The 22427-nt window shown below is 39.5% G+C and overlaps 1 protein-coding gene across 3 annotated transcripts in view; it reads left to right on the top strand.

Annotated features, from left to right (window-relative positions):
* Positions 1–22427, top strand: part of LOC132391839 (protein phosphatase 3 catalytic subunit alpha) — a 277918-nt gene that overhangs the window by 242020 nt on the left and 13471 nt on the right. For 2 of the 3 annotated variants that reach the window (XM_059965511.1, XM_059965510.1), the window contains exons 9-12: positions 7696–7821; positions 10891–10968; positions 16241–16325; positions 18101–18198. In XM_059965511.1, the coding sequence (XP_059821494.1) occupies positions 7696–7821; positions 10891–10968; positions 16241–16325; positions 18101–18198 (387 nt within the window). Of the gene's footprint in view, positions 1–7695; positions 7822–10890; positions 10969–16240; positions 16326–18100; positions 18199–19805; positions 19931–22427 lie in introns of those variants that run through there. The other variant, XM_059965512.1, reaches the window with a different exon arrangement.

The raw sequence follows: 22427 nt of genomic DNA, 5'->3' as shown, positions 1-22427 counted from the left end.
TAGTCCTGACGAAGGGTCTCGGCCTGAAACGTCGACTGTACTTCTTCTTACAGATGCTGCCTGGCCTGCTGCTTTCCACCAGCATTTTGTGTGTGTTGCCCACAATTCTATGCATGATTTGGAATAACTTCTGATGCTATTCTAATTGTCAGGAAATTTAATGTATTTTTAAATTTTGATAAATTTATATAGGACAAATTTTGATAAATTTATATAGGACACTGTCTATTCTACATCAAGATTGAACCTGCCACAAACTCAAATGATCAAAGACCTGACACTGTTTATGGTCCCACATAAAGGATCTGCTTTATATAGAGCAGTACAGAATTGATATCTCGGCCCCTTGGTCCATTAAGTCCATACCAACTATTTCCACTTAGCTAGTTCCGGTTTCCTGTGTCCAGCCCATATCCCTCCAGGGTCCTGCCCTCTAAGCCTGTAACTATGTTATCCATCTTATCAATGCTTCTCACAATTTTAAGCGTTTTTATAAGATTAGGGAGATAGTGACAGTTTTTCCCTTTACTCTTCTGCATTCCAGGGAATTAAGACCTAGCAAATCTCACCCTATAATTTAGGCCCTCTTGTCCTTGAAACATCCTCTTCAAACTTGGAAGATGTAATACTGTTCTGGGGATGTTGAACCAATTGGAGATAGCTCAGCACTTGTTAACGTTGGTCTTGTTAAATATAGTTCGAATTTTCTGGTTTGTTCAGTTGTATTTTTTGTTTCCTCATCCATCAGCTTCTACCCAAGCTGTTCTGTCTTCTGTTAGTTCTTATCTTAAGTGTTAATAATTGCCACTTAACCATATTAAAATATCTGTGTTAAATTTGCAGCTTTGAGCACCTCAGTTTGAAGTAATAGCAGTTTGTGGTGAGGCTGTCGCACACTGAGTGATAGTATCTCGGGAGTGATGTACAGCAGGAAGTACATTGCCAGAGAGTGAGGGGAGCAGGAGTGTTGCACAGCAGGAAAGGTGGCACTGAGGTAGGGAGTATAGCATATTGGGAGGGACAGAACTGGGGGTGGGGGTGAGTGCTTCAGCTGTGGGAGGTGTGGCTCTGAATAATATTTTGCTTATTTCTCTGAGCAGGATTAATTGGGAAGACATTGAAGTGTCTGGAGTTATTAAATATGTAGGTCTGTGAAATGCTCCTTGCCAGAGGTACCATATTTTTCCATGATACCTCTGGGAATGCAGCAGGAATAATCATGTCAGAACAGTGAGGGGTGATCAACATGCAATTAAGAACCATTTTTTCAGTTAAAAAGATGGCAAAATTATGCCTAGTCTGGCCTAATACTTATTTACCTAAAGCATAACCCACAGTATATCCAACTGTAATGCCCTTTTGAAGAATAATTTCTCAATTTCTAGTTTTTCAATCTCACTGCTAAATAAAGCAGTTGAGATACATAATCAGCTCAGTGGTTTGCACCATCTGGAGACTGTGCACCCTCACAGTGGCACCCCTTTGTTCAACATGGACATCTGTCTAGCAGTGTCCCTGCCATCCTGGATCCCCTTTGAGTACAGAAGACTGATGCTGGTGAAGAAGATTTGTGGGATGGAAGAGAGACACAAGATGCCCTAAGTGCCTAGTACTGCAGTTACAAAGCTCTGGTTTGATGCAGCAGGAAGCATCTCCCAATCTATCACAGGGTCCTGACACCAATGTTCATGTTTTGCACCTGGACTGCTGAAATATTACTAGGAGATAGGGTGGTCTAAAAAAAGGTACATGTCATGTTTTCCTTCATTGGTCAAGTCATTGAATATAGAATATGCTCTAAATCAAGAAGCTATATATAGCTGTATAAAACTTCACTAAGACCACACTTGGAGTATTGTGTACAGTTCTGCTCTTCCTGTTACAGGACAGATGTGGAGATTTTGGAATTGGTGCAGAAGATGTTTACCAGGATATTGTCTCGATTGGAGGGTATGAGGTAGAAGGAGAGGTTGGATAAACTTGAATAGTTTTTTTCTGAAATGTCAGAGGCTGAAGGAAGATAAAGTTTATAAAATTAAGAAGCAAAGATTAAGTAGGCAATCATTCTTTTTTCTCAGGGTAGTAAAGTGGAATACTAGAAGAAGCATCATTTCATCATGGCTGATCCATTTTTCCTTTCAATCAAATTCTCTTGCCTTCTTGCTGTAACCTTTCATGCCTGACTAATCAAGCAAGACCTATCAATCTCACCTTAAATACACCCAGTGACCTGGCGTCTACATTCATTGCCTGTGGCGATGAATTCCACATATTCACCTCCTGACTAAAGAAATTCCTCCTCATCTTCATTCTACAATGATATTCCTCTATTGAGGGAGGCTCTGTCCTCTGGTCTCCCCCACTACTGGAAACATCCTCTCCACAGCCACTCTATCTGGGCCTTTTAACATTTAACCTGATAGGTTTCTATGAGATTCCAACCTTATTCTTCAAAACTCCAAGTACAGGCCCAGAGCCATCAAATTGTCCTCACATGTTAACCCTTTTATTCCCAGAATTATTTTTGTGAACCTCCTCTGACTCCTCTCCCAAGTCAGCACATGCTTTCTTAGACAAGCAACCCAAAACTGCACACAATACTCCATGAGGCTTCACCAGTGCCTTATAAAACCTCAGCATTACATCCTTGGTTTTATATTCTAGTCCTTTCAAAATGAATGCTAACATTGTGTTTTCCTTCCTCACCATTGACTCAACCTGCAAGTTAACCCTTAGTGAATCTTGCACAAGAATTCCCCAGTTCCTTTGCACCTCAATTTTTGATTTTTTTTTACCTGTTTAGAAACTAGCCTATACTTTTGTTCCTTCTACCAAAGTGCATGACTATATATAGACTTCCCAACATGGCATTCCATCTGCTATTTCTTTGCCCATTCTCCTCATCTGTCTGTCCTTCTGCAGTCTCCCTGCTTCCTGAACACTTCTTGCCCCTCCCACTTATCTTTGTATCTTTTGCAAACTTGACCACAAAGCCATCAATTCCTTCATTCAAATCATTAACATATAACATAAAAAGAGGTGGCCCCAGCATCGAACCCTGCAGAACATTACTAATCATGGCAGCTAGCCAGAAAAGGCTCCCTTTATTCCCACTCTTTGCCTCCTGCCAATCAGTAAATCCTCTATCTATGCTAGTATCTTCCCTGTAATGATATTAAGCAGCCTCTGTGCGGCACCTCGTCAAAGGCCTGCTGAAAATCTTAAGTCCCCAAAATCCGCTAATTTTCCTTTGCCTATCCTGCTTGTTATTTAGAAAACCTACAGCACAATACAAGCCCTCCTAATTTGTACAAGATCTCCCCTCATTCTCCTACACTCCAGTGAATAATGTCTTAGCCTACTCTACCTATCCCTATAACTTGGGTCCTCGAGTCCAGGCAACATCCTTGCAAATTTTCTCTGCACTCTTTCAAGCTTAATTGATATTTTTTTTGTAAGTAGGTGACCAGAACTGCACATAATACTTGGCTAAGATGGGGTGTGATTTTGGAAGTATGGTTCACTTTCATCCAGTGGCCAGTTTTGGCCCTTGGTAATGATAATGAAGTTATCTTTTGGTAGTAGCTGGATTGAAGCTACCCAGTATTCATTCTGCAGTGAAGTAAATCTTGTACTCTGAATCGGGCTGTCTATATTTGAAATGTTAAAACATTCCGAATGTTAAAAGGCCTGAACAAATTAGGTATGGCAAAGTTATTTCCCATGGTAGGGGAGTCTAGGACAAGAGAACATGACTTCAGGATTGAAGGATGTCCATTTAGAACATAGATGCGGAGAAATTACTTTAATCAGCAGGTGGTGAATCTGTAGAATTTGTTGCCACAAGCGGCTGTGGAGTCCAAATCTTTGGGTGCATGTAAGGCAGAGATAGATAGGTTCTTGATTAGCCAGGGCATCAAAGGGTATGGGGAGAAGGCAGGGGAGTTGGGATGAATGGAAGAATTGGATCAGCCACGATTGAATAGTGGAGCAGACTCAATGGGCTGAATGGCCTACTTCTGCTCGTATATCTTATGGTCTTATATTAAATGTTGAATGCTTGCAAGATAGGCTAGAGAAACTGACTGCTGACCTCTCTCATTTCCTTTACACAGACTGAGGTGTTAATTCCTTACTACACTTCAGCATTACAAGTTAAAAAAGTTGTGAAAAGATCGCACACACAAAATGCCGGAGGAACTCAGTATGCTAGGCAGTATCTGTGGAAAAGGGTAAACAGTTGCCATTTTGAAGGGCCTCACCCCAAAATGTTGACTGTTTACCCATTTCCATAGATGCTGCTTGACCTGCTGAGTTCCTCCAGCATTTTGTGTGTGCTGGTTTGGATTTCCAGCATCTGCAGATTCTCTTGTGTTTGTGCAAAGATAATCCTGGCCTTAGGTTTTGTTGGAGCAGAGTGTAATCACTTTAAGCTTGCTGCAATCCTTGCTCTGTACTGTATTTTATTCAGGACTCTTTGGTAACATCTCTCTACCTGGACAGAAGAAACTTGCTCTTTTTGTGCCTCAACACTGTAATTGTCATGTCCAGTTGCATTTGAAATAAATTGCTAAAGTTGTCTATGTGCAGATCAATGTTACAGCAGACGCTTCACTGGCTCAGTCTGTCATGATGCTGCTTCGAAGCTGGTCATTAGACCTGTTCTGGCTTTGAATGAGTTTTCCTGTCAGTCCCCCAGCATTTACTCCTATTGCAGCTATCTATCCATTGTCATAGATTCTTATAAACTCTACTAACACAGCCTTTTCAAATCAAATCAAGTTTAATTATCATTCAAACCATACATAGATACAGTTGAACGAGACAGTGTTTCTCCGGGGCCAAGGTGCAGAACATTCAAAATAGTAAGCAAAAATTTTAAAGCAGCAAGTAACACAATTCAAAATATTGAACAAAGCATATTCACTCAAAAAAAAACATATAGTCCAAAACCCTGAGCGACATTGTCCAGCAATCAATGATATAGTCTGCCAGCAGTGTAGAGATACATGCAATCCAGCCTGTCATTCCACTGCTCAAACATGGGAGGGCCGCATCCACAGGCAAGGCCAGGCCCCCAATCAAGCTCAACCACATTGTGCACTCCCAATTCGTAGCTAGCACTGCTTAACCATTCACTTTCAAGCTGGGAATTCTGGTTCCCAGTCCTCTGTCGTGGGAAACAGTTACATTTGTTTTTAAATCTCTTAACCACCAGGCTGTTCTGAAAACTGAGAAGGTAATGGGATTGGATCAATAATTCAGAGGTCAGGCAACTGGGATGAGTGTAGGTGGACAAAAGGATGAGCGTAGACTTGTTTTGTTTTGAACCACTGTGACTCAGGCCACTCATCTGATGCAATTAGGAATAGGCAGCAAAAAAACACCTTATTCCCAAGGATTATAGCAGAGTGACCAAAACTCAACAGATTACTCCAAGTGCAGCTTCACCTGCATCCTGTACTATGTACTATGACCTCCCAACTTTCATACTCCGTACTGTGATTCATGAAGGCCAGCATGCCAAAAGCTGCCTTCATCCTGAATATGACTCTACTTTCAGTAAACCATGTACATGTACTCTAAGGTCCCTCTGTTTTATAACACTCTCCAGGGCCCTGTTGTTCACTGCAGAAGTGCTTCCTGGATTTGACTTCCCAAAATGCAACACCTCTCATTAATCAAAATTAAACTCCAATTTGACAATGTATTAAGGAACAACCCAGTTTCTCTGATTCTACATAAATGAAGGTTGCTTCTGTCTCATGTTATGAAAACCTAAAGTTCATAGCAATATATTCAGCTGTAAAGTGAAATGGTAGCAGCCCAGGGTACCACTAAACAAAAGTTGTGAAGCAGGTAGTAGGCATAATAGATATGGTAAACTCCTTAATCTACACATTTGTACAAACACGTGAAGTTGCTTTGATGAAAGTGATATTTAGATTTCACAAAATGGAAATGTTTAAAATTTCCACATTCACTGTTAGGGCTACACTGACCCCTAGTGTCTCGTGACATTCACCCTGTGATCTTTGCACAAAGTTTAAGCAAAATTGCTGGTATGATGTACATTGATTTTTCAATGTGCAGTTCTTTCCTAAGTGTGTAATTTTGCTATTGACTCCTTCCCTGAGTTGGCACTTGCCTGAACCAAACCAGACTGGGGCCCATTTTTCCTATTTTGTTTTTTCTCCTATCATCAACTCTGAATCCACAGCAGTTTGCACTGTTTTCATGTGAATTCATTGTGTTTATTATAAGAATACATTGTAAAATACTTGTGAAATTCCTGCAAACCTTTTTTGTGCACCGGTGATTTGACTATACAAATCTTGCTCTGTCTGTCAAAACAATCTCACCTACATGAATAATTCATTTCTTTAAAATTTCTTTTTCTCTGGGTGTGGTCTTCAAGGGCAAAGATAGTATTTATTGCCCACTCCTAAATGACCTTGAAGTCATGACAAGCCACCATCAGAACCGCTGCAACTGTTTGTTGAAGGTGTCCCTCAGTGGGGGGGGGGGGGAGGTTCCAAGAACTTTTGGGAATATTGAAGGAATTTATATCATTAGTGTCATCTGTAAAATCCATAGCATAGAAAGAAAATTAAATTTAGTGAGAAATTTGCCATTGTTAAATTCATACCTAATAATCTGTGAAGAAACACAATTATAGCGGCATACTATGCCAAGTGTGAACTCCTGGCAGCTCAGTCTCTTTCTGCCTGCTACCGCGAACAATCCACCCTTTTTTTTGGGTATTTAGGATGTGCCATCTTTAATTACTCACAAAGTTAATTTAAGACTACACGTGAATCAGAATATGATGCACCCCGCAATATAGTTACAATCATATTGCAAAATAATTTATCTTTAATATAGTATACTTGCAATATATACACCATTTACTCATCCCCTCTATAAAGAAATGAAATATTCCACCATATTTGCAGGGAAAGCACCATAAACCCAACCCTTTAGGACCCTTTAGTAGAATATATTGGGTGGGGGATGTGGGGAAATATTTAAGTGCGCACACTCAGCACAATGACAGCAGAATGAGAAGGCAGTGTTTGCATGTGTATAGAGTGCACTTACCAAGCGCTCTCTGTCATAGTCCTTATGGTAGCTGGAGCATAACCATCATATTATGTTAAGATAACTCAGTGGAGTGGAGGTAACTATGATTGTAATCTAAAATGTGTTGCCTGCAGATGTGGTGTTCCAAAGGGTTTTATACAAATGTGTCTAAGTAAAAAGTGTGTTATGCTACAGAGAAAGAAACAGACATAGTTTACTCTGATAGTGAGTGTGCACAGATTTGATGGGCTGAATGGTTACTTTTGTCCTATAGCTATTTTGATTCTATTTTTTCTTTCAAAATAATTCTCAAGCCTGGGGAATGCCTAGAAGGAAACCATCGGAAAGTTAGCTCTTGAATCTACCCAGTTACACCCTCCCCAGGTCAAATCTGTCTGCAGGTACAATAATTTGTTATTTGGTGATAACTTGACAATATGCTGCATCTTGTACCTTGCCATACCATTGTTTATATTTTGGAATAAGGTGAGTGGTGCAACTAGTCATATTTAACTGCCTAGTCTATACTTGATTATACCGACTCTTGCATATTGGCTTTTCAATCTTGCTGGGGGGAAAACCTTTATTCATTTCACTTTTTTTTCTTTCCAGCTGCAGTTTTGAAATATGAGAACAATGTTATGAATATCAGGCAGTTCAACTGTTCCCCACATCCCTACTGGTTGCCCAACTTCATGGATGTCTTCACCTGGTCCTTGCCATTTGTTGGGGAGAAAGGTTTGTAACTTGACCGTGTACCGTGACTGGTGATGAGCCCATGTCCCAGTGGAGCCATTTGTGCTCATTATCCAAACTGATTTTCTGATGTAGGACCAAGGAAGAACTGTAGGTAGTACTAAGGGTGTGCCATACTACTCTCCATACACACACATCCCTACCTCACCCCACTCCACCCCATCCACATTTCCTCACTTTCAGGGATCATTTATCTATTGCAATTTGGATTTGCTCTCTAAGTGGACTGGATCTTGTCAAACAGACATAGCGTGAGCATAGCTGTGGCAGTGAACCTCCAGAAACTGCATTATGATTTACCTTCTCCGCTGTTTTGATTTGCATTGACTGAATTGCAATAACTTCCTGAACTTTAAAACATTCTGGATTTGCATATTAAACAGCATCGAAGGCTAGGACTGGAGAAGAATTATAACAACAATTTGCATTTGTGAGGTACTTTCAACCTGGATGCTTCACTTGGAGAATAATAATGCCAAACTTGTCAGTGAGCCACAGTAAATATCAGGACTTTCTTATAGATTTATTCAAGAGATGTGGGATTCACAGGCTGAGTTTGCATTTAATTGTCCATCCCTAATTGCTGTTGAGAAGATGGTAGCAGCTGTTGTCCTTGAGGTGTGGGTGTTTAGAGTTATCTTAGAAACAGCAGTGATGCTTGGGGAGGAACTTACAGTGCTTTGGGTCTCAGCAGTGATGCCGTCACAGCTGTACAGGTACCTGAGGTAGATCTGTAGCTGAAACCAGTTGCTGAGAGGCATGTATAGTTTTGGTTCATTCAGTGATTCTAAGAATGATTGGGATGGTTGCATCTAAACTCTTTAGAATTCGTAGAATGTGAAATTATTTTATAAATATAAATCTTTGAAGGGGATTGCCGGGTAATTTGCTGGTGGTGGAACCAAAAATGAGAGGTAGAATTTCAGAGCAAGGGTTGTCTGTTTAAAGCTGAAGGGAAATTTCTTCCCTAAGAATAATGAATCTTTGGAGTTCTCTATTCAGGAACTGAGAATATTGAGAGACAGGCTTCTGCAGTATTGAGGGTAATGGAGAATAGACAGCAGAGTGGAACTGAAGCAGAAATCAGATCAAATGGCAAGGTAGGTTAGAGAGACATAGAACAATACAGGTCCTTGGGCCCATGATGTTATACTGACCTTTTAAATTATTCCATGATTAATCTGACCTTTCCCTCTTACAGAGCACATAAGCTGCCATTTATTTTTTTAATTAATATGCCTATTTAGGTATCTCTTAAGTGTCGTTCATGTATCAGCCTTTACCACTAGCTCTGTTAGTGCATTCCAGGCATTTGCCACTCTGTGCTTCTTAAACAAAAAAAAACAACTACCTCTGACATTTCCACTAAACTTTCCTTCGTTCACCTTAAAATTATGTCCTGTGAAAAAGGTGATGCCTGTCCATTTTATCTACATCTGCCTCTTATAGTCTTGTAAAGCTCTATCAAGTTGTCTCTATCAAAACCATGGCTTACTTCTCCTATTTCTACTGAGCATTAGAAATGTAAGGTGCTGAGGAATGCTGAGTCAAAGGAGCACAGAAGTCTTGGTGACTGAGATTCAGAGCAATAGAGGAATTTGAAAATACAGATGATCTGAATAGAAAAAATATCCCTTCAAACTCGAAACATTCTTTAAAATATTAATCAAACTCTAAACATTCTCCTCAGCCAAGAGCAGGAGCAGCTTCAACTATGTGTGGATAGCGTAGAAGACTGTCATAGGTTACAATGGGGTATTGCAAGCATGCAGAGCTGGGCTAAGAAGTGGTTGGTTCATGGAGTTCAGATTAGTAAAGTGTGAAGTGATTCACTTTGGAAGGTGGAATTTGAAGGTAGAATACAGGTTTAATGGCATGATTCTTAGTGTGGAGAAACAGAGGGATCTTGGGGTCCATGACTATAGATCCCTCTAAGTTGTGCAAATTAATAGGATGTCTTCATTAATCAGGGGATGGAGTACAAGATCCATAAGGTAATGTGGCAGTTCTATGGAACCTGGCTCGACCACACTTGGAATAGTGTTCAGTTCTGGTCACCTCATTAAAGGAAGGATGAAGATATGCCAGGGTTCTGCCTAGATTAAAGAGCATGTCTTACAAGGATAGGTTGAGCAAGCTAGGACTTTTCTCTTCAGAGCAAAGGAGAATGGGAGGCGACTTGATATAGGTGTACAAGATAAGAGGCATAGATCGATTGGATAGCCAAAGACCTTTTTCAGGGTGGAAATACTGAGGCATAATTAACTGAAGGAAAGTATAGAGGTAGGTGGGGTTTTTTTTTAGGCAGAATGGTGACTGTGTGGATTGCCTTTCTGGGGTGGTGGTAGAGGTAGATACACTAGTATTAGGTTAAAAAGTTGGCACAAATTCCTGGGCCATTGTATTTTGTTCTATTTAGTCTTGTTCTTTGGATAATTAGCTGTTAGAAAATAAAAACTTGAAATTTGGCACTTCAGGGCCAAGATCAATATAGAGGGGAGAGGCAGGTGGCTAGCATGGAGGGAGGGGTAAGTAGGTCTCGTGCTGCAAGTGCAGACTTGAGTAACATACCTTTTGAGATCCATAGTTTGTGTGTGCTGGTTAATTTGAGATTTGAATACACAGTTTAAAGAAGCTTCAACAGTTTATGGTGTGTTGAGTTGCACCATTTGACACATTTAATGAGAACTGTTACATTTAGCTGCTGTTCCATGTTTTGGAGGTGCTGAGCTCAGTGGTAGAGTGAGAGATGTGAACTTTCCCCAGTTAATGAATATGTTCACCTAATTAGGAAAAAAATCATTGCAAAGCGAGTGTATCCTTGCATGCTGAGTCATTGCCATTAGAGAAATAATGAAGCACATAGACTTCAGTGAAAGTAATCTGTCTGCTACAATTTGAAAGCTCACAGTATTGTCCGACCTTCTCTCTTGCCCACTTGCATCTTGGACATGTGATCCTCCATCTTCTGTTGCTGTGGATTGATGTGGGTTTGTTTGTGGTACAAGTGTTTTTTTTAAAAACTAACTGTTCTCTCCGTCTTTCTCCTAGTGACTGAGATGTTGGTGAATGTGCTCAATATCTGTTCTGATGATGAACTCATTTCAGAAGGAGACGATGGTTTTGATGGTGAGCAGTTAATTGAATGTTGTTACCACCAGCAAAATAAAATCAGCTTTTGCTCAGCTCTTTCTCCTGCAGCTTCCCATGAAACCAAAATCCTCTTCTGTCCCTGGTTCATCTCTAGTATTGCTCACTCCCCACTACCTGTTTTTCAACATTTTTTTTCCCTCAGATTTTAATTTGCATTTTTTTGCATTCTAACCTCTGGGCTATATTAAAAGACTTTTTTTTAACAATCCCACTGATTATATATAAATGGCATAGTGATTAATCTACAGGACCTGTAATTGTCTTTGGTACCTTGATCAATGTTGCAAATTATTGTTATGTTATCATGATTGGAAGCTATCCTCAATATTAGCAATTAGTTCACAGAACTAAGGCTTTTCTGATGTCCCCTAGAACACATGCATTACTATCACTGAGAATTTATACACCCTACAATGGCAAGACTTGTTTCCTGTTTTCTTTGTGGATGAGTTTAGAAGTAATTAAAAGCAAATCAAAACTTATAGTGTAAAAAATGTGATCAGAGCAATAGGCCATCGTAATTAATGAGCCAATTTGGGCATTACACACAATAAAGCCCCCATTTTCGTGGTGCACCAGAAGGTGTTAATTTGTTTACTTAGACATACAGTACGATAACAGGCTCTCTGTTGCAACTGCATCCATGTTTACCAATTAACCTACTACCTCCTTGCATCTTTGAAAGGTGGGAGAAAGCTGCATCCAGAGGAAACTCTGACGTTTACAGGGAAACTGTACATACTCCTTACAGACAGCAGTGAAATTGAGCCTGTGTTGCTGGCACAGTAATAGCATTACATTAACATTACACTACCGAGCCACCTCACCGAGCTTTAACCATTCCTTTGCAGAAACTCTCCTATCTGTCCCATTCCCCTTATCCTTTTCCTTAGTACAATAAGACGTCCTTCATAGTTGCTCATTTCTCATTTGCAAGCTCCCATTGAACTTACACCCGCTGCCTTTCAACTCCCTGCAAAGAAACTCTGCCTATGGTCCCCTTCACTATGCCTTTTGGTCACCAGCCTCCTGCAATTTCTCTGAGTTAATCTCATCAAACTCCTTTGTTTGCACACCTCTATTACATCTTCCCTTAACCTTCTTTACTCAAGAATAGCCCCAGCTTCTCCAGTCTCTACATGAAGCTGAGCTTCCTCAAACCTGGGTCTATTCAGTAAACCTTCTCCACACACTACCCAAGGCCTTGTTTACTAAACATTGACTTTCAAGTGGATCACCCTAAGCTAACTCATTCTAATGGGCTAATAATCAAACTTATTTTATTTTAAGTGCCTTATTTCCATCAACTTTTTTTTAAATTTCCTTATCTAATTTGTTTCTTTTCTATTTCCACAGAATTTGGTTTTAATGCTTTTCCATTGGTTCTGTCAGATATCTGTACCTGTGTTTTGTTCTCATTCTCCAAGCTTCCTACTGATCTTTCTATCTCTTTATTTTCTGGATTGTGTCATGAGAAGAACAGCTCATTTATGGCCAGAAGAAAGGTACAAATCAAGCGTGTTGTTGAAGGGCAAAGCTGGTAGAGACTCTGACTCATTGTCATGTTTCTCTTGCACGATTTGACATCTGTAGGGCAGTGTTCTCAATCTGTATAAATTCAACCCTTAATCTGACTTGTTTTTGCAACAAAAACTGATGTGTTGGAACTGCTTCCAACGAGTCACCTTCTGCAATTATTGGAAATACCTTTTATAAAACTTGGAGGGGGTTGCGTTGGCTGAATCTGTGCTGCTCTTCTGTCAGACTCTCTGCTTTTAGCTTCAGCAAAATAAACCAATTGAGCTTGTAGCTATAGAGGAATAATTGTCCATTATTTGGGATGAAAAGTTGACCATTTCAAGTCCTGTTCCAATAAACTTGCTCCAACAACTTCTACATCCCCATGCCTCAGTCCACTTGTTCAAATGTGTTCATTATCAGTACTGGCAGGCAGGCATGTGGTCAGAAGGGTATGTGTTCCAAACCCAGTAATGTATCTATCCAACAGTCATTGTCAAATGTCAAGCAAAAGCAAAGAAATCTTTGCCCTTATTCAGGGTTGAGGAAGTTGATGTTATTGTTCCTTGCTACAAGCCCCGCTGAGGTTTCTATCTAGAAGCCAGGTTTTCTACATAGACTTTGTTAGTCCTTTTCAGCTTCCTTAGGGTGTAGGGAGAATCACTTCACTTCAAAATCTTAGTTTTTATTCACCAGCACTGAATGGGTGTGAGAATATCATAGCCACTGTTTATATCTCATTTTAAAGTCTATTGAATTGAGTTGAATTTAAAGAGTTAGGAATCACCAGCTGTTGTTACAAGTTTTACAGAAGAGGTCAATTTCTTCAATGTCTTCAGGTCCTTTCATCGGGAAGTTGTTTTGTAAAGCATGGATAGGCATTTACCAAAAAAAATGAAATGACAATCAGGAAGAGTAGTGGTGATGTGGAACTTTTTCCCACAAGATGAGGTTAAGATGAACAGTAGAGGTGGATTGGTGAGAATGCTGGATAAAAGCACAAAGGAGAGGGAATGGGGGAAGAAGTGGAGCAGTAATATCTGCATCTGTATACTGGAAGTTCTGTGTAATGTTTGCCAGTCACGTGGTTATTTAAAGGTAATCCCAGAGGTATAAAGAACACATTATAAGATGTAGAAACTGCTGTGCCTCTTGAATTTGCCTGAACCTGGAAACTTCATGACTTATTCTGCAGCTTGTTCATTCTCTTGCTCAATCCTCATACACCCTAAATCTAATGGTCTCACCCTTAAGTATGCTTGGCAACTGAGTTTCTATAGGGGGAGAAGTTATCAATATTGATAGCGTAAAGAAATGTCTGCTCCTCTCCAACTGAAATGGCCCTTCAGCCTGAAACTGGAATCTCTAGTTTTAGGTTCTCCATCAAAAGGAAACAACTTCTTGATGGATATCCAATCAATGCTTTGAATTAGTAACCTTGTTCTTTGAACTCCAGTCAGTACCATCCTGTCTTCTCACAGCTCTTCAGATTAACAAGAAATCATTGATTCAATTGGTCATCCTCAATCTTTGTCAATTGCTTTGTGTAGAGCAGGAGTACTCAACCTTGGGTTCACTGATCCCTTGCTTAATGATATTGGTCCATGAGATTTAAAAGTTTGGGAACCTCTGATGTAGAGCAAATTCCTCACCCACTTATCAGCCCAGTGATAATTTACCAATCTTTTTCTAATCACTTGCAAATCCTTCATGGTTGTTTTCATATTTCATGAGCCACAGCACTGCAAACTGCATCCCCATATGCTTACTACTTTCTCATCATTCTGAAAATGTTCTTGCCTATTCTTCCCATCAGTGATCAGTCTTATATTTTCTTATGTACTCAGTTTGCCACCCCTGTTCACTCCCTTGTCATCATTTTCCTGCCATCAGCTTCCTGGATAATTGCCATTAGATGACCCTCCAAGACCTCAGTCGTGCCCCCAGTAGCAATCTAGAAAAAGCCTATTAGTTTCCACTGTTTTTCATTCTTTAGCCAATCCCAAGCCATGTAAGTCCTTATTTAATGTAACAGCTTCTTGTGTGACAACTTAGTAGATGCATTTTGAGAATCTAGAAAATGTAATTTCTAGATTCTCAAAAGCATCTGTTTTATCCTGTCTTAATGTTCTATATGCCTTATCAAATCCCTCAAGATTGATTCCAGCAGACTGTATGCTTCCTGTCATATAATTCTACCAAGAATAGCTTAAAATCGTAAGGTTTTTGAAAAATCATTATAAATATATCCATTATTTCTGTAGCTACCATTCTGAGCCCTTTTGTGTAGGCTATTAAGTTTAGCAATTTTCTGCTTTAAGTTCCCTTAATGTCCAAAGTACTTTGTATTCAGTGGTAATAATTACACACTGGTATTAGAACTTCAGTTACACACTTTTTCTGCTATAGTTATTATGCCATTTATTAGGCAAAGACAAATAAAAAAACATCTGTTTAATACCCCTTCCTTTCCTTTACACTTCATTATAACTTCAGCTGTCTATCTCCAAGGGACACCTTGTTATCTTCTGTTCTCTTATACAGACAGTACTTCTCTGCAGCAGAATCAATTCAAGGAGTGTCAATCAACTATCTTTGGGCCAGGGCTGTTTCAATAAACAGGCAGTCAAGAGGGATTCCAAAGCAAAACCTAGAAATATGAAAGCAAAATAAAAAAATCTTTCTGAATTTTGTTGGTTCTGCAGAAAACAATGCACAATCTTGGTGGCTTGTGTTAATTAATGGCTCAAAGGCTGGAGGCAAAAGGCATCCTATGTACAATATGATGTGGACTGAACCAGATTCTCCTCCTCAGAGAGAGCTAGAGCAGCTGTTGTACATTATTTGGAATTAAGTATTTTTAAAAAATGCAATTCCTCCAGTTTGTTGTTAACTTATTGCCTGTGACTAAACAAATTGTATTGCAAAATCTACTGCTAAACACTTGCATGAATTAGAATATTTCAGGATTAAATTTCTGTTCTAATTATGTTAATATTTGATTGGTATCGTGTCAATCTACACTCTTAATCTTAAATCATTCCTAGTTATTTTGCAAGTTCCATTTATTATCATGTAGCAAATTGCAGTTGTACAAGGATTTAATTCCATGTTCTAAATCTATTTACTCATTTTCTAGTTAGTTTGCAGCTCCAAAACACATCCAGTTAATGAATGTAAGCATAGAAAAGACTCATCAAATGTTGAGCCCCATTTAGGACAGTAGTCTGAATTAAAGAATAGTGACAATACTGGAGGATCTGCTACTCATTATAAATTGCTGTGTACTTGAGCCCTGTATTTATAACTATAAAACTGCCTCTCCCTTTTTTTGCACAAAAGAATTGATTTTCTGAATTAAGAGACTCAGGGACTTAAGGAATATAATCTTGCGCTATGATGAAGGCATTTTATAAACCTTAAATATTGGAGTATAGTTTTCCCTTTCCACTCAGAAGGAATGTTAAAATTCTCAGTCCAATGTTATGCGGTGTTGGGTGCTCAAGGTGTCTCCAGAAGGTGCCTTAAGGATCTAGTGCATCCATGGAGACTTGACATTGTGTTTATATTTTCACTGGGTTAGACTTCTGAAATTCTGTTAGTTCAAATGACACCACCTGTCACATACAATTTGATGAGATGTTCAGCATGTCTGTTTGCCTAGTGTGTGTATGTATCTCTGAGTGAGTCTGACTAGAGTCAGAAACTGACCCCACTGATATTTTGCCAGGTGCGTCTGCTGCTGCCCGTAAAGAGGTGATTAGGAACAAGATTCGAGCAATTGGCAAGATGGCGAAAATGTTTTCTGTCCTCCGGTAAGTCTAAATCCATTGCTGTTCTGGGTGTTTCATTGCTTGAGCCACAAAGCTAAAGTCAGGATTATTGTCATATGCACAATTACATGTATGCACAGGTACAATGAAAAACGTAGTTGGAGCAGCATCACAGAAAAATGCATCAAAGACACAACGTTCATAAGAAAAACATAAATTAACAAATTATTCAAGGAAGACCACAAGTAGAACAAAAAACAGTCCATTGATGTGCAAAGTGGTAATTGGTGATTAGGGTTGTGCAGGTTGGTTCAAGAACCAAATGGTTGAAGGGAAGTAACTGTCTTGAACCTGAAGGCAGGTGCTCCAGTGCCTTTACTTTCTCAGCTTAAGAAAGTCGTGGGACTTCAGGCTCCTATATCTCTTGCTCAATAGCAGTTAGGAGACAGTGCAATGACCCAGATGGCAAGGACCTTCTTGAGGCAGTTACTCTTTTCAGCTTCTTGAGTTCCAGCACATTTGGATTGTCTTAACAGACCATGATGAAACCATGAAACTTTTAGCAGTACATCTGCAGATGTTAGCTAGTGTTTGGTAACAAGCTGTACCTCTTTAACCCTCTTTTAAGAAAAAAAAACAGAGGCCCCTTGCTACTGATTGCATCTACATGTTAGGCCCAGCGCAGGTCATCTAATGTGTGTGTTTCTAGGAATTTAAAGCTGTTGACCTCTCTACCACTAATTCACCAACATAGACTAGTGCATGTTCACACTCCTTCCCCTTTCTGAAGTCAGTGATCAAGTTCTTTAGTTTCACTGCAGTTGAATGAGAAGTTGTTGTTGCAGCACCACTCAACCAGTTGTCCTACTTCACTCCTGTGAGCTGATTTATCATGAATCAGTGACTTGTTCAACAAAGGTGGTGTCATCAACAAATTTCTGTATGGCTTTGGTGCTGTGCTTAGTCACACGATCGCGTGTAAAGAACATTGGGCGTGGTTTGCATTCACCTGGCTGGCTTCTCTTGGGAAAAGAGGACATCTCTCTAGTTGCCAATTGTACTAATGTTAAAGCATAGCACTTGATCACAACCCATCTTCTGCAATAAAAAAGACACTGTTGTTACAAGGTTAGGAGGCTTAATATTTTGGGCAGGAGAGCAGGCTGACATTGCAGGACATACGTATGCTTGACGCATGGAATTCAGAAGTGTGAGATTGGGCTGTATTAGAAATGAGAAAGATGCAACAAAATGTTGCCTTAACATGGGATTTCAGTGGATGCAAATCATTTGAGAAAAGAGCCTCACATTCTTACAATTTTGAGAAGTTCTGAAACACTTCATAGCTAAACCTGACAGTCAGTTTGTACACTGCATACTCCCACAAACAGCAGTGTGTTAATGGTCAGATACTGTGACTTGTTTTAAGCAGAGGGATAAATGTTACCAGAAAACCGGGGCGACTCCAGATCAAATAATGCGTTGAATAATTGAGCCAATTGTTGGGAGGTTCTGGTACCCAGATTAACAAAGCTAAACTTGAGACAAAGGTTCAAATACACACTTCAGGAACGATCCTTCAGATTGTTCACAGTCTGTCTGCCATCATTGATGATGTATTATTTCATTTGATATCCAGATTAGGTTTACAGTGGAAGCTGTGATGTAAACCCAGTCTAGTTGAATTTGTAATCATTAGTTTAGAACGAAGGCTGAATGCCAGTATTCTTTGAAAACATGTCCATCTGTATTCTATTTATGTCTGTAGTTTCTGTGAAACAGCTTTCATGGATAACTTTTGTGTTGGCATTTTCCAGAGAGGAGAGTGAAAGTGTGCTGACACTAAAGGGCCTAACTCCTACAGGAATGCTTCCCAGTGGAGTGCTGGCTGGAGGGAAACAAACCCTTCAAAGCGGTAAGAACAAAATTCACCTTGTTGTCCGTTCTTTTCTTAATTGATGTGAACAAGTACAATACATCTCTGCTCTCACCAGTGTTCTCACTACCAGTCTTTTCTGACTTGGTGCAAAATTCTGTAACTGATGATGATTGGCACTGGAATAAAGTGATGCCTTACAATTTGCAGTAGTTACGAGGATGAAGATGCTTTAATGACTATGTTTGGCAAGTTTATGTTTTCAGGTAAATTGATGCATCAGTGCACTTTCAAAAGAGGTGATTATGTCCTTGTGTGTATACAAGTTTATCTCCGACTTGTGTGTTATTCACAAGCACAGCGTTTTACTTGCCATTCATTGCGCCAAATGAAGGGTATTATGAATCACTGAGATCATTAGCATAGGGGAGTTACACACTATATCCATTCATCCATTTTGCACCCTGGAGTAATTTATCCAGTTAGCTGTGTGCTGCAGTAGCAGTTGTTTGTGGTGTTTTGTGGTTTCATGTTTCTATTGGTGAATTACTGCAGGGTGCAGCTAAATAAATTACCACAGTGTGAGATGCCACAAGGTGGCATGTGCCATGTCCTACTGCCCTGCTTGCTTGATATTGCAGCAGGCATAGGTCACAACACTGTTGCAGCTAGGGGCAATGCAGTACTTCTCAATCCCTGGTTGAGTGTTGGTGAAGCCACTTCTAACATATTGTTAAAACTACTTCACTCTGATATTCATGTCAGTCATTACCAGAAGAAAGGTTTGTTTTAACTAATCTTTTTAAAAGTTGTTCTAAGCAACTTTGAAAATAAAGAAGTCCAGGACATTGGTGAGAGTATTGGTGTGTGAATTCTTAATTCATTAATTTTAGGGCTGCTAATTTTTAATTGATATATGAATTGCATGAACAGAGGAAACAGTTTGATCATGGTGCCAATTGGAATAAGTGCAAGCATTAATTCATAATCTGGCATTTTCAATTAATTTATGATAATCTAATTTATTCTTCGGCATTAGCAGCCCTATTTTTTCTTTCTTGCGTGGTGTGTTAATTATGTGCTTAAAGACAACAGTCTAAATGGAAAAAAATTATTTAGAAGCAGCGTTTAATCGATACTACCCCAGTGTCCAAGCCTTAGCATAAGAGGTTCGTGGGAAAGATGCATGTTCCATATCTGCCTTTTCATCATAAGGTCTCAAGTGTGACTGCCACAAGGTTTCCGATTCTAAGACTTGTAGATGATGCAAAAGATCATGAAAGACCAAGCTAACAAAAATGGTGCCATTTGATTTAAAGCTCCCCAATGGAGTAATTGCACATTATTGTCCTGGCCTGGTTCTCGCCCTCTTCACACCCCTCACCTCGCCCCCCCCCCTCCACCCCTACCCACTCCCCCCAGGTTGATGGAAGGGAAGTTGAGTAAGTTTTTGCCTAGGTTGAGTATTTTGGTGAAACTGGTTAAAAATATTTGTGAAGGAATATCTTTCTTCATCCAGCATCAGTTTTGCACATTTACAATTATTCGTTCCAAGAGCTAGTCTGAGTGATACCATTGAATCTGCTTATCTCTATACAAGATGATTTATTACAGGTAACATGGCTGTTCCTTTTTGCTTGTTACAGGTGTTGCTTTTCTGTTAAAGCATACTGTAGCCTTGCCCTAGTAACTCTACATGCGTTTGAGTTAAGTGGTAAGCTAGAACATTTTTGTTTATTAAATTTAATCTTTTACAAAATTGGAAATCTTTACTGGAGTTTCGCTCTGATGTACATCTTTAAAATAGTTCATATTTTTTTTCTCCAGGAAGGTTAAATGAGGAGAGTTGAGAGCTGCAATTGTTTGAGAATTAAACTTTAGTGTCAGTGCTTTGTTAGTTTGTCTGCAAGTCTGAGGATGCTTAACATGTTTGTTTTAACTTAGCATGGTTGCATCTGCTGAAGAAATGTTGCAAACCAAAGTAGTATACAGTTTGAAAAGTGATTCCTACCCTTAATCTGGCAGATAGTTTATCCTCTTAATGTCTTTTTATTTATGAATCTTCATATTAAAAACAATTGCTAAATATTGCATCCTCATATTTGATGTGATAAATATACCAGGGCGTCAGGAGTCCACATTATGTATTGGAGCAGTGGCATTGTTAATTTCAATTTCAAAATCTATTTGCCCCTCCCCTCCACCTTTTCCTCCAATCTAAACACCATTAAATGAATACACTTGCATTTAATCAATGAACTATCTTGGGGTAAGTCTTGGACACAGTGAGATTAACCATCAGTGAATTATCTGTTAAACTTGCTCAGTAACTGAGTTTTCTTCCCTGAATCATTGACTTGTGTTGTTGCAGTTAATTACTGAAGTAAGTTGTCTCTATTTTATATCTATATATGTGTGAACTGGGTATTGTGTGTGGAATGGGGCTGTCTGTTCAAAGCCCCTGTGAACTTCCTCCCTCTTCACTCTTTCCAATGTTCTATTTGCTTTCTGATATACTCTTTCTCTCTTTCTCCTGTTCAGACGAATCAGGTACCCGCTTCATTCAAATCACCCTGTGCCTCTGTGTGTCAGTGTTCTGTGTGTCAGTGCTAACTTACACATGCTAGTAACATTCACCTGTGCAGACTGGTGCACTAAATCACAAAGAAAACAGTTTTGTGTGGAGCCAGATGTTGCAAGTACTGAGGAAATCTGTTTTCTCAGCCGAAGATAGATTGGTTTCCTGCCAGCTCATGGCTTCACTGTGCAGTTTCAGTTTTCTAGATTGTCACGACTTCCTTATTTTATATATTATGAATCAGTTACTTCATATTTTAAAATTGAAACATTAAAGTAGAAAAGTAGATCCTAACAGAAAAATAGCATTAGCTAGAAATGCTTGTGGGTTACAAGAGAACTATATTAATATAATATATATTCCATATATAATAATATATGGAATATATATTCCAATAATATAATATATATTCCACATAAGGATCAAGGTCTGTGTTACTAATCAGAGAGTTAACGGCCTAAAATCTATCAAATGGTGAAAGGCCTTGATAGAGAGGATGTGCAGAGGATATTTCCTTTGGTGGGAGTATCTAAGACCAGAGGACACAGCCTCAGAACAGGGATGTCCTTTTATAATGGAGATGAGGAATTTCTTTAGCTGGAGAGTAGTGAATCTGTGCAATTCGTCGCCACAAGCAACTGTGGTGGCCAAGTCTTTATGTATATTTAAGGTAGAGCTTGATAGATTCTTAATTGGTCAGGGCATGGAGGGATATGGGGGGGGGCAGGTGGGGGAGGCAGGAGATTGGGGCTGAGATGAAAAATGGATCATTCATGATGAGATGGTGGAGCAGACTCAGTGGGCCAAATGGCCTAATTCTGCTCCTGTAGCTTATGGTCTTATAGTTACCAAATCCAAATCTGCTGAAGTCACTGCTTTTTACTTCATTGTTCACAACTAACTCATGGAGCTAATTTCCAACCTTCAAGATGAGGGAAAATGTGTAGATTGAAAGTTTTGACCTCATAAGAAAATCTGAAACTATCCTCTATGGTGAGTCTTGGAGACTGAAGCTGTTTTGAGATTGCATTGATGCACTGGCAGTTATACTGGTCCAGTTGCCTTCAGAAGTGTGCGTACTAATCCACCTTGAAACTGAGTAGCTTGTTACTTTAAAGGAGATGAATAATCATTCATTGGGTGATGAACCCATTGGCCGAGCAGATGGAAGAGCAGGTCCTTTTCCTCAGGAATATTAGCGAACTTGAATAATTTTGAAGCCATTCATTGGTGTTGACCGCAAGTTGCCAGTTTCCCACGTTGAGATTCTTGGTCTCTAACTAGTCTGGCCCATGTCTCTAGAAGGGCTGCCACAGCATGTTTCCTAATCCTTGTTAATGCCACCCGATGACTGCACTAGATAATTCCCATGATGCATCATCTCATATCCATATTGGACCTCCCTCATCACATGCACTCCTATGTGATCACTTCTCATGTGTTCCTCATGTAGAATGTGAAATAGGGTTATTTGGTTGGAGGCATTTTGTTGTAGAGATGGAACCACCTCTCACGTATGTGCCCCTGCAAGACCCAGCTTAGTGGAGCACAAATTTGTGTAAAGCGACTAGATTGAGAGAGTCAATCATGTCTAAATCAAAAATAATCAACTGTTGCCACGTTTATGTGGTTCTTCCATCATTCTGGAACATCCAAAGATGCCTCACTGGAGCTTTACTGAACAGTTTGA

This window comes from Hypanus sabinus, chromosome 3 (genome assembly GCF_030144855.1).
Source record: "Hypanus sabinus isolate sHypSab1 chromosome 3, sHypSab1.hap1, whole genome shotgun sequence".
Lineage (NCBI taxonomy): Eukaryota > Metazoa > Chordata > Chondrichthyes > Myliobatiformes > Dasyatidae > Hypanus > Hypanus sabinus.
Note: the sequence above shows the minus strand (reverse complement) of the source record. Positions and strands in the feature narration are given on the sequence as shown.